This window comes from Glandiceps talaboti, chromosome 12, assembly GCF_964340395.1.
Source record: "Glandiceps talaboti chromosome 12, keGlaTala1.1, whole genome shotgun sequence".
Taxonomy (NCBI): domain Eukaryota; kingdom Metazoa; phylum Hemichordata; class Enteropneusta; family Spengelidae; genus Glandiceps; species Glandiceps talaboti.
The window spans coordinates 11047598-11060097 of NC_135560.1; the positions used below are offsets into that span (position 1 = coordinate 11047598).

A 12500-nucleotide genomic window follows, 5' to 3' on the forward strand; every position below is an offset into this window, starting at 1 on the left:
TGTTCGCTTCTATGCTTTAGAATATAATGCTCCTAGCTGACTAAATAAAATTGAGGTTCTTTGAAAATTTCTCCATGACAAATTTTACCAGTGGCACGTGAAAGCTTGTTCCTGTGTGTTCCTTTCAATTCAACAGAAATGTGTAGGTTCACCGGCCTGTTTTGAAGGAAATCGACTATCTTTATTTTCCGATACACGTCATAGAGAATTCGGCGGCCATACTGGTTTCTAAAATGCTAAACTTTGTTGTGATTTTAACGTCTATATCAAAATATGCGCAGTGACTTGCACCTTGTTTTTGTCTGGATTTTAACCAAGAATGGTTTATAATTGTCTTGTTCAATGTAACTGCAAATTTAAAGTTGATGAAAAATAGAGAAACGAAAGAAGCACGCCTTCCAAATAAATAAATCTGGTTAATATCTGATGTAGTGAACTTGGCGGGAATTCTTTATTTACCTCTGTTTCTTATTTGTCGTTTGTACTTTTGTTTGTTTGTTTGTTTGTTTGTTTGTTTGTTTGTTTGTTTGTTTGTTTGTATGTATGTATGTATGTATGTATGTATGTATGTATGTATGTATGTATGTATGTATGTATGTATGTATGTATGTATGTGTGTGTGCGTGTATGTGTGTGTATGTGTGTGTGTGTGTGTGTGTGAGTGAGCTCCTTGTTCCTATGATCCGATTAATCCCAAGTCTGACACACATACACAAACATACACACACGAATCATATATCGAAAGATACACACATGACTCACACGTGCATCTATCACATATATACCAATGATTGACAGCTAGACTATACCCCAAAATATTATTTCAAGCGACATAAGAATGTTAGTATGGAAACAAATTTAATCTTTCAGTGGCTGCACAAAGAAGACTACTTGAATTTGAACTCTTATATTATAATGTTACACTCACACGTACTTTACCTTACGGGAGGCATTCACGATATTATCAAATCTGTAATTATGCATATTGATACTGTTTTGCAGGGCGATTCCTCTACAGACAGCTATATTGATGGAGGCAGAAATTGAGGAAGATGGAGAAAGGAAAATGAAAGCGAGCAGCAGATTGAAAAGTGCAGATGGGAGCATTCTTTATACAGAAGGCTCTTTGATATTTATCAAATTACGTGTACCTGTATCTAAGTTATGAAGATGGACAATATCGCAATTTGCAAGGAATGGATATTGTATTATACTTCCAAATCTGATTTTCAAGTATACAGGTCATTCAAACAGTCATTCGTCCCTAATAGAGTGCCACCTTAGCTAAATTACATATATAACTATACTGGAACTCTTGTTAACTAACACATCGGCATAGGAGGGGGGGGGGAGCATGGGCTGAATGATTACTAGTAATGAATTGGGAGATATACTAGTTACATTGTGGTATTGGTATTTAATGTAAACGGGCTGACGTTTTACCGAGATATTTTCAAGAACTTGATCTTATCAAAGTGTGATCTAACAAACTGAAAACAATGTTCATCAATATTTATTTCGTCATGACAACGCAAATGTGAAACTAACTAATCAATCAGTGTAGATGATACAACTGGACTCCATAATGGACCCACTCATTACTGATATGGATATTTTTTGAGTTGTCAGCTAAAACCTCGAAATTTCTTTATAGTGTCTCTTTCTATTTTGTGCGTTCCCCTGTATTTCTAAATACGCAAATCTCGGGAGGTTGCCTTATATGTCGTTCAGATAATTATGCCTGTATAATTCACATACTTGTTTATCATTGCCATATTTTATGTACCTGCTTATTTTTTACTACAAAGGCACTCGTGAATAAATAATCAATAATAATGACGTATATAGTCAAATGTATTAAAGGGGTAAAGTAATAAATACGCGTTTCTATATCTAGAACCGCAACATTTAGCTGTATAAACACGTGACGAAATCCGTATTATCCTACCTGTGTCACTTAATATCTGATAATATTATTGTTAGGCCCTACCATGTACCAAATGTACAATTCTCAACCCACAGTCACTTGTGAGCTAAAATGCTACAATGATGGATGGCGTTAATACCGTCAACGTGACGGGCGTTTGCACGGAAAATGGGGACGCCCTTTTCCGTGCCAACACCAGTGAAAGTATTTTTTTTTGATATATTCGCAAATAATAAGTCCATATATGTATTTGTGCTATCTTTCTTTTAAACAAATAGATGTATTTATGTATTATCATAGTCTAGAATTCTAAACTGGTACAGTAAAAAACTATGATAGAGGGACTGTGGTTAGACTTTTAAACTTTTACGGTCGAGACGTACGGACGGAGTAGGGGGGGGGGGGCTAGTCTTGCTGCTAGACGTTCGGGCTTTCCTTCGATACTATAAGCGAACGAAGTTCGCAGTGAGGGCTTGCCCGAACATCCTCGATAGCGATGTTCGGTCGTGTGTCGTATTTTATCGGAAGAACATCCGAGGTCTAGCAGATATATAGACTGGGGGGGGGGGGGGGCATGGGCCCCAACAAATTACATCTGATACCAATAATTATATAATCAAACGTTGAACGTGTTGAACCATAGACACTGTCTATGGTTGAACCTAACTGTCACAGTTGACCATTGCTTGCGGCGCAAGGCAGGACTGGTAACGCTCATGCCTGGGACAGACCACAGGCATTTGTTTCCCGAGTTATGTCTCAGAATGTTTCTATCAGAATACAATAAAATGTTGATAATATCGTTAATATTGACGTACTTAACCAACTATATATGAAAGGGGTAAAATTACACTTGTTTCTGTGATCGCGCAGGTTCACTCACCGCGAAAGAAGACACAGTGTCTCAGTGAGGGGGGGGGGGTTATTTTTGTATCACTATGCTTTTGTCCATTCAAGTGTCCGTTGGCAGCAAAATCTTGCGTCCATTTGGACTTGTCGATGTTGAAAGTTCCACCAAGGTATGCAAATTGTACGAGGACTTATGTAAAGGTATTCTAAGTTCTGGGGGTCAATTTATTCTACCCGAACAGTACGAACTTAGGCCGTATTGAGGCTTTGGTGTCACGTGTATATGACCGAAATTTCCAGAGTGTTCCCCTACAAGCAAAACTGGAAGGGATAGTGGAATTTGGCAAGTACTTAAAGATCGTTTTGATCGAAGACTGTGACAAAGTGTCACAGCAACATGTTAAAGATGCCTTCCATGTTCTGATGACTCAAAGACATTCAAAAGTGTGGCCTAAATTTCATAATTTGGATCGCCCAAACCAGACGTTTTGATCTCCACAATGCCATTATCAGGTGGTTGCAAGATCGTAACTTGGGATGGCAAAAGCAGTACCACTACCAATCCTTGGGAGAACACTTTACCAGCGCTCTTGGGGAATTGGCTTGTTTCAGCATCCGTCCAAAGTATCTCAAACGAAAATGGAAAATCTTTGAAAAAACCCTGACATAGAACAATTTATGAACCATAGTCTCGGACCAAAATAGACAAGTACTTTTGTTCTTATGCAATCTGATTAAAATCCGATGTAGATGTCGGCTAATCGTTCATTGCTATTTACGATCGTTATTTTGCCTGAATTGACCTTCTTGGTACATGTTTACGTTTTTAGCCTGATCGCCTCCTAGGAGGCGATCAGGCTTAAAAACAATTAGCCGACATCTACATCGGATTTTAATCAGATTGGTTCTTATGTAAAACAAAGTTGCTTATTAAAGTATGGGAGTTTATTTTGAACAAAGGTATTGGTGCCATGACAGGGCAGTTACAGTTTGTGTGCAGTGTGTGTGACAGTGTTGTCATGACTTTACCAGTTGCGTGTTTCCATAACCCCCCCCCCCCATAAAAAACAAACAAAAACAAAACAAACAAAAAACGCACCACCGCATCATTTTTGAAATTACCACAGGACGGGAAACAAAACCTTTTTTGTTTTGGCCTTATATATCTGTCCTATCAAATCGTGGGTACGTCTATAGAGGGCGGCAGACAGGGAATGGGGATGGGGGGAGATCTCACTTGCACACAAGAAACCATACTCACTCACAAGTGTCTTGGAACAGTAGGGGGTAGTTTATTACTAATAACAGAACAAGAAACTGTAAGTCCAGTGTTCTCCCCATTGAAATGCAAATGGCTGACAACGTTATGCCAATGAATACTGTAGCTATATGGGGGGGAAAACCACAGGCACTCGAATCAATGTGTATGATTTTAAAAAAATATGTATGTAAATATATTTATATACAATACATTTTTTTTCTACACATTGATTCGAGTACCTGTGGTAAATGCGAAAAAGCACAGTTAAAGCCTCTGGGATGCCATACTAGGCATAAATCCACAATATGTATTTATATATCTGTCCTATTTGTATCTGCGAAAGACAGACAGTTTTGAGGTGAAAGGTGAAAGGTCATCATATTCAACCAATCAGAGGGCCGCTACGTGTCGCTCTGCAACTGAGAGGTTAAACTTGTGTGTATTGTACTTCCTCCTGCCTTCATTTGTATATGTCGTGGTCCCAGACGCTACGTAGAAACATGAAGCTCATTGCTTTTATTTCGATTGTTTTAGTGGGCCTTACATACTTCATGATACCCACAGATGCAAAAGAAAAGTCAAGTAAACCCAAAGTGACTGACAAGGTAAGTTTGCCATCCATCTTTCCAAATATTAATGATATTCGCCGGTAACTTCGCGCGCTGTCTATGTACGTACCCCGTGTATCGGATACTGTAGATGTGACACGTGTCAGAAATGAAAAGTCACTCGAACGAACACCTAACTCAGAAACATTGTAGAGTTCTCGGATGAGCATACCATGGGTTTGAGTCCTTGTTTTTACCATGGAAACTTCAAATGGATACCGTCTAATGTTCTCTAAATGTGAAACTAACGTGGCAGATCAAACTTCCGCTATTGCTAGGCTAGTGCTACCGATTTTTTAATGTTATTGTTTCACTCAAATAGAGCATATGACCTCAGCTGCACGGATGTATGCTAACTGTCCACCGGGAACCCTACCGGGGCGTATTATAGAGCATTCCATTTGACGATTTGTACTGCCGACCTTGGTGGAATACACTAGATTCCACACCCATAGACGTGTCGGATATTAACAAAAAAAATACTGATGGAAGCATAGTAGACTGTCTATGATTGAATTATTGTACATATGGAGGTAGGAAGGACTTGTGTTTCTACGTCCATGGTCTACATGTGTACCGAGAAACACAAAGATCAATATTCAGAGCATCCACGTCGAAAAGAAAACTGCATTGATAAAATGTCTTTTGCTCTAGCTTCTGAAACCCACTATCTCTAAAAATTCGATGCAGTTATTGCCTACTTTGAAGTCAAATTTCTAAGCATTGAAGGTTGCTGCCATGCTATGAAACGGTACCGTAGCATATGGTGATATGATCCACGCCTATAAACTATAACTGCAGCACTGAGAATCAATTATCCCGTTTTGCTAATCATATCCAAACATCTCTTTAAAGTTTTGACTTCAGAAAATGTTAGTTCATTTAATATTTGGATTGAAGATCTCCGGATGAGTAAGGTGTGAAGGTAAAATCTGTATGATTTCCCCAAGGGCTCTTGACCTTGGCCACAATATAGTAACAATACATTGGTAAAGGTTTGTAGGAAATTAGGAAAATTGCATGATAATTATTCTATTTCTGTAACCTCAGAATTTGAGCACTGTACTGAAATACTGCACTTGTTCAAGATTAATTGTGACACCTACACAATTTTTTTTGCCCAAAGTTGTGAAAAACTGTTACCTATTAAACAGCTGCTACGTTTAGATTTTATCAGCATGTGTTCAACATTTGCTGTATTCTCCCTGAACAAACTAATAAACAGTATCAAACCCTACGAACTGTCGTGAAAAAAATTGAAATCGCATTCTGTAACACTTCATTTTATGTTAAAATTTGCAACAGGCCCCAGTTCAAATATTCCCTGATGTACAATGAACAACTACAGAATTGGTGAATTCTTAGGTCATCCAAGTGTGAGGTCTCTGTTACATGTCCTATTGCAAAATTGTCCATTAAAGATTATTGGTACTTAAGCTAGACTTGATTTTCTTAATTATGTTGACACTAATACCTCAGTTTCTTTCTGTTACAGGTGTTTTTTGATGTAGAGATTGGCGGTAAATCAGAGGGCCGTATAGTTATAGGATTGTTTGGTAAAGATGTACCTAAAACTGTGAAGAACTTTGTTGAATTAGCCAAAAAAGAAACGGTGAGAATAATGGCATGGAAGATTTCATAGTTATAGTAAATAATATAAGGGTGTAAGGGTGTTATACTGTTTGTCTGGAGGCACTATCTATCTATCTATCTATCTATCTATCTATCTATCTATCTATCTATCTATCTATCTATCTATCTATCTATCTATCTATCTATCTATCTATCTATCTATCTATCTGTCTGTCTGTCTGTCTGTCTGTCTGTCTGTCTGTCTGTCTGTCTGTCTGTCTGTCTGTCTGTCTGTCTGTCTGCCTGTCTATCTGTCTCCCCTCCCACCTTTCTTCTCTGAAATGATTTTGGTTGCCATACTTATTTTGCATAATATAACATTGTGTGGTTGAAGTTGGTGCTAGAATATGAAAAAGGTATTGATTACTATGTGTAGTGGCTTACACAGTGTTTTGGAGGTGCATATACCCTGTACTGACAAAACAGCTCACAAGAAAGCCAACTAATCATAGACTTGAATTAACCTTACAGTAATGTCATACAAATAGCGAATATTATAAACACCTGTTATGGAGAAAAGTGATAACATGTGCATATCATGAGATAACCTATTTGTCTGGATATGATGAACAAAAAATACATTACCCTGTCAAGGCTTGAAATGAGCAGTAATCCGTGGCACATAGACTACCACAGATTGTAACTAGACTAACAAATTAGCAGTAGTCCAGGACACATAGACTACTAAACATTGTATCTAGACTACCAAATTAGCAGTACTCCATGGCACATGGACTACTAAAACATTGCATCCAGACTACCAAATTAGCAGTGGTCTCAGACACATACAAATGTAGACTACTAAAGATTGTATCTAGACTACCAAATTAGCAGTATTCCTGGACACATAGACTACTAAACATTGTATCTAGACTACCAAATTAGCAGCAGTCCTGACTCCCGGGCACAAAACCTACTAAACATTGTATCTAGACTACCAAATTAGCAGTAGTGCAGGACACATAGACTACTAAATCATTGCATCTAGACTAACAAATGTATGAGGTGGTGGTCTCTTAGACCACTGGAAATCAATAGGAAATTGTAGCTGAAACAGTTCACTTCGCTAGATCTGACTACCAAGCCCTGCCTTTATTTACACCAGAGTTGGCTAATTTATCGAGAAATATGTTTGCTGTTTCTCCTCCAGATTGGTGAAGGTTACAAGGGTAGCAAATTCCACCGTATTATCAAAGACTTTATGATCCAAGGTGGTGATTTCACAAGGGGAGATGGTACAGGAGGTAGGTACTAGGTGTGGAGTCAGCATACAAATATTGTGATTATAGCTGTTTAATAATATCAAAGCCCATAAGCTTGTGTAGGGTAGATTCATTTGTGACCGGCTGCCTCACGATGATATTGTAGATAGCACCCTCTGTGTGGAGAATGCACATAGTATATAGAATGCGCATGCGTAGTCATTGTACCGCAATGCATCTTTGGGTAAAACCACCCAAAAAAATCGCATAGTATATAGGAAGCGCTTGTGTACTAGTCATTGAGTCGCTACATGTCAGCTTTGCAAGCTTTAAGTTGTTGTAATCTAAACATCATTTTATCAGTTTTAGAAACATCTGCTCCTTTCCACACTGTCAAATGGATGTAAATTCTCTTACACATGCACAGCGCACAACAGGATACAGCGTACACAAATATACTTATTACTCTGGTAGTTGAGCCTTCAGTTTATTTATATAGACACAAACTTAAACTATTGTTGCAACATTTTGATACATCAGTGATAAACCATTGAAAGGACTTTGGTGTAATTATGGTTTCAGTAGGGAGGCATCACAGTTTTATTGACAGAGTTCCATGAACTTACAGTGTACTGTTTTGAGACTTCCAATGTTTACACTATCTTGATCACAGGGTGATTAGAATTGCACAAAACCGCTAGTATCACCCACTTGTGTAATGTACCACATTGAAGAACAACAGATTTAGTTTGTGCCTATCTTAGTAAATGAAGACTGGATTACCAGAGTCGTATAATAACAATTCATCATTTTAGTGGGGAACTCTTTTAAAAACTGTGAGAACTTTGATAGATTTTAACTGCATGTATTTTCCTACCACAGCACAAACTATGGTTGAAGTAACAGTACTAGATGAACTATATGCAATAGCATGGTTAAACATTATCCTAATTGTGTTTGCAGGTAGAAGCATCTATGGCGATCGCTTTGAAGATGAGAACTTCAAACTGAAGCACTATGGTGCTGGTTGGTTGAGCATGGCTAATGCTGGTAAAAATACCAATGGATCTCAATTCTTTATCACAACCGTCAAGACACCATGGTTGGATGGCAAACATGTGGTGTTTGGTAAAATTTTGGAAGGAATGGTAAGTTTGATATAAGTTACCTGTGAAAAATATCAAACGAATTATCAGGTTTTCAGTCTGACATGTTGACATTTAGGTAGTTAATGCTATGATAGAGGATTATTGAATAGAAACTGTACATTTTGATTTAATGAATGTACAGGTGTAGGTTGGATTGATGGTTAGATGGATGGATGGATTGATAGATGAATGGATGGATTGATATATATATATATATGAATAAGAGTACTGATTAAACTGAAGAAGTATAGGGATACATGGATGGAACAAATGAAAGTTGACATGATCACTGGATAGATGGATGTACAGATGGATGAGTCTATCACTGGATGGATGGATGAATGAATGAGTGAATTATAGATAGATGGGTGGATGAATAAAGAGTGAATTATGGATGGATGGATGGATGGAATCAGGATGGAGGGACGGGTGGATGGATGAGTCTCACTGGATGGATGGATGGATGGATGAATAAATGAGTGAATTTTGGATGGATGGATGGATGGATACATTGACACCTGAATGGACTGATGGGATGGATGGATTGTGTGTGTGACACAAGTCAGAAACTGAGGTCTAAGCCATTGATAAAGAAACTGAGAAATGTTTGTTGTTCATTAGATGTTGGGGGGGGGGGGGGTGAGTAGAATCAACTATCTGTCTATCAATGGAGTGTTATTTGACATGCCTTGTATAACAAAATCACACTTCTCTGGGAAGAAGCGTAGAATTATTATGGGAAAATTACCGTTAGTTTTACTTCTCATAAAAAGATTTTGAAATCAACACCAAATTGTTCTCTCTACAGGATGTAGTACGTAAATTGGAAAACACACAGGTATCAGGATCCACACCTGCCAAAGATTGTGTGATTGCCAATTCAGGAACCCTGGATGTTGAGAAGCCTTTTGCTGTTGAGAAGGAACCTGTAGAGTAGACTCTTTTTCTGACATTAGGCAAAATAAAGATAGCCAAACTTTATTCTTGTTCTTTGTCTCGTACTTTTATTTGAAATGTATTCATACTTTTATGTTTGCTTATACAGTTTGTCTGTAAGCACATGGCTATTTTACTTTAGTTATTTTTTCCCAGAAATAATAAGATTATTAGATAATGTTCTTTGTTTTATTATTTTGATATTTGAATGTACATCAGTCTAAGATGAAGATGATGGTGATAGTATGATAGTAACAACCTGTTATGAACTATAAGGTGTGTGAGAAATCAAGTCTTTTTTACAAAGGAAAATTTCTACTAACAGAGTCAACAAATTTCTTGGAAGCAAATCCCAGATTTTTGCTGATGTCTCATTGGTGTCATCAGGGGGATTCACTAGACTGTTATGTGTAACTTCATATTGTCAGATTTATCTTGAGAAAAGAGAGTTTTCAATTTTCAAAATGAATGATTGGCCATTTTCTATGCAAAGAGTTACATAATAAAATAACTCCAAAGGGAAAAAGAAGTGACAAGCTACGTTCTCAAATTGTGGTGTTTTTTGTCCACTGTCTGTCTGTCTGTCTGTCTGTCTGTCTGATGCAGAATTGTATTTTCCCTGTATAAAATATGATGGTGCTAGTACTGTGGACATGCCAATAAAAATGTGGAGAGACAATAGTGCTGTGGATAAAATATGCCTACAGCCAGTACTTTGGATACATGCATACAAAATATACCCCTTAACAGTACTGTAGACATACCGGTACAAAATATGCCTACACCCAGGACTGTGGATACACGAGTACAAAATATACCCCTTAACAGTACTGTAGACATATCGGTACAAAATATGCCAACACCCAGGACTGTGGATACACGAGTACAAAATATACCCCTTAACAGTACTGTAGACATACTGGTACAAATTATGCCAACACCCAGTACTGTGGATACACAAGTACAAAATATACCCCTTAACAGTACTGTAGACATACCGGTACAAAATATGCCAACACCCAGTATTGTGGATACACGAGTACAAAATATACCCCTTAACAGTACTGTAGACATACCGGTACAAAATATGCCAACACCCAGTACTGTGGATACACAAGTACAAAATATACCCCTTAACAGTACTGTAGACATACTGGTACAACATATGCCTACACCCAGTACTCATTGTTGCTCATTGCATGTGTTGATACACCTACCATGGAAATATTTGTAGATTGTATATTATTAGGATTTTTACAGATACTGGCACCAGTGCTTTGCAGAATTCAATTCAGTCCCTAGCTCGATTGTAATTTAGAAATCTTGTGTACAAAACCTACCACTCTATTCCACATTCCTGTATGTAGTGCCAGTAATGATAGTTACCAAATTTGGAAAGGGATATAATTATAAGCGTATGCATAGAACCATCACAAATGTTATACATTTCAGACTTGCCACATGTATCAGGAATGTTTGACGTATTTTTCAATGGGTAATAAGCCTACTATTGTTAGGCGAATTTCGCGGTTCTAGAGACCTGTTTTATCCTATCCCCCTCATTTATTATCGGCTACATGCGTCAATATTATTGCTAATTTCTTGCATTCTGAAACCTGGATCACGGATGTGTGTGTGTGTGTGTGTGTGAAAATATAATAGCGCCACCAACGAGGACGTCGTACACTGACGTGATACTACCACCTGGCCATGGCATGGTACGGTGAATCGATATACCATACGATTTTCATAATAGTAATAGTGACCTGATGATGCTCTGTTAATAGGACAGAAGCTATTCAGAACTTTTGGAAACCAATTGAATTGAATTTTGTTGCGACAGTCCAGTTCTTATTTGTGATTTTTTTTTACCATACGATAAATGCACACAAATCACCTCGGAATATGTACTGGCAGGCTTGAACAATTTTTTTATTTTTTTATTTTAATCATATGTATCTCAAGTCGAATAAAATTTGTATCGGACTACTTTTCTTTAAAAAGAGGACAATACATCTGTTTGGAAAGCCTTATATACAAGACTTTGGGCAACGCGATAAACTAATAGCTGATACATGTATATGTCTGCATGTTTGAAGGTGATCTATACCAGTATAGCTGTAGATATGTATTGAATTAGAAAATAGAAAGATGTCAATATTTCAAAGAATGTGGATTATTGATCATGAACCGCTCATTATAAAAACAGTTTCAACTTCTCTGAAATCTCACGACTGTAAATTTAACTTGAATTGCGAGGAACATATTAAACGGATAATTGCTATTTAATATAAGGACATTACTGTTATATTTGAAGTTGGTAATATCATTGGTTCAACCATTTGATGTTATCTGTACTTTGACTCATTTTGAATTGAAGCGCCCCCCCCCCCCCCCCCCAAAGAAAAATAAAGAAAATAAATAAAGCTGCATTATAAAATTTGAGAAAAAATGTATCAAATAACGAAACACAGTTCAGGTAAAATTTCATCTGTATATACTTTGCAAACAGTACTACTACAGTTATTTGCACTATTCACAATGGATGACGTCGATGAATCGTAGACTAATGCATCAATATCAATACACAGTTTTTCAAACGGGTTGAATGAACTGTTTCGACAACGAACTCCGCCACGAATACACCAATCGCTCGATAATTTGCTAATAAGAAATAGTTGTACGCGGCATAGTATGCAATCGTATCGTGCGGCGCAGATAACACTCTGAATTGATAACACTCAGCATGTAACGAACTAAGAAGCCTTACATAATATTCGTTGGATCGAGACGACTGTGGGATGCATCCCTCAAAGCGAAAAATGGTTAGGATCTTCACTAAACGGAAAAGATGTATCGCCAATATTCGACTCATTTTATTCGTAGTGTTCATAGTTTCCAGCGCATACTATCTAATTTATTTGTATAAGTCACACT

The 12500-nt window shown here is 37.4% G+C and overlaps 2 protein-coding genes across 2 annotated transcripts in view; both read left to right on the plus strand.

Annotated features, from left to right (window-relative positions):
* The window catches only part of LOC144442913 (acyl-coenzyme A thioesterase THEM4-like), a 3223-nt gene extending 2055 nt beyond the window's left edge, over positions 1–1168 (plus strand). The window contains exon 4 of the mRNA XM_078132287.1: positions 1003–1168. Within this exon, the coding sequence (XP_077988413.1) occupies positions 1003–1168 (166 nt within the window). The remainder of the gene's footprint in view (positions 1–1002) is intronic.
* Positions 1169–4454: 3286 nt separating this feature from the next.
* On the plus strand, positions 4455–10093 carry LOC144443185 (peptidyl-prolyl cis-trans isomerase 5-like). The gene is made up of 5 exons (XM_078132570.1): positions 4455–4642; positions 6141–6257; positions 7428–7521; positions 8443–8627; positions 9436–10093. Exons 1-5 carry the CDS (start codon positions 4508–4510, stop codon positions 9562–9564), a joined length of 660 nt encoding a protein of 219 aa, XP_077988696.1. The 5' UTR covers positions 4455–4507; the 3' UTR covers positions 9565–10093.
* Positions 10094–12500: the final 2407 nt, after the last annotated feature.

Bases quoted from the DNA above. Each gene is read 5' to 3' on its own strand.
- LOC144443185 (XM_078132570.1), top strand. From the start codon at position 4,508: ATGTCGTGGTCCCAGACGCTACGTAGAAACATGAAGCTCATTGCTTTT. The intron at 7,522-8,442 runs GTAGGTACTAGG...TTGTGTTTGCAG, and splicing joins AAGGGGAGATGGTACAGGAG to GTAGAAGCATCTATGGCGAT. The intron at 8,628-9,435 runs GTAAGTTTGATA...TTCTCTCTACAG, and splicing joins GTAAAATTTTGGAAGGAATG to GATGTAGTACGTAAATTGGA.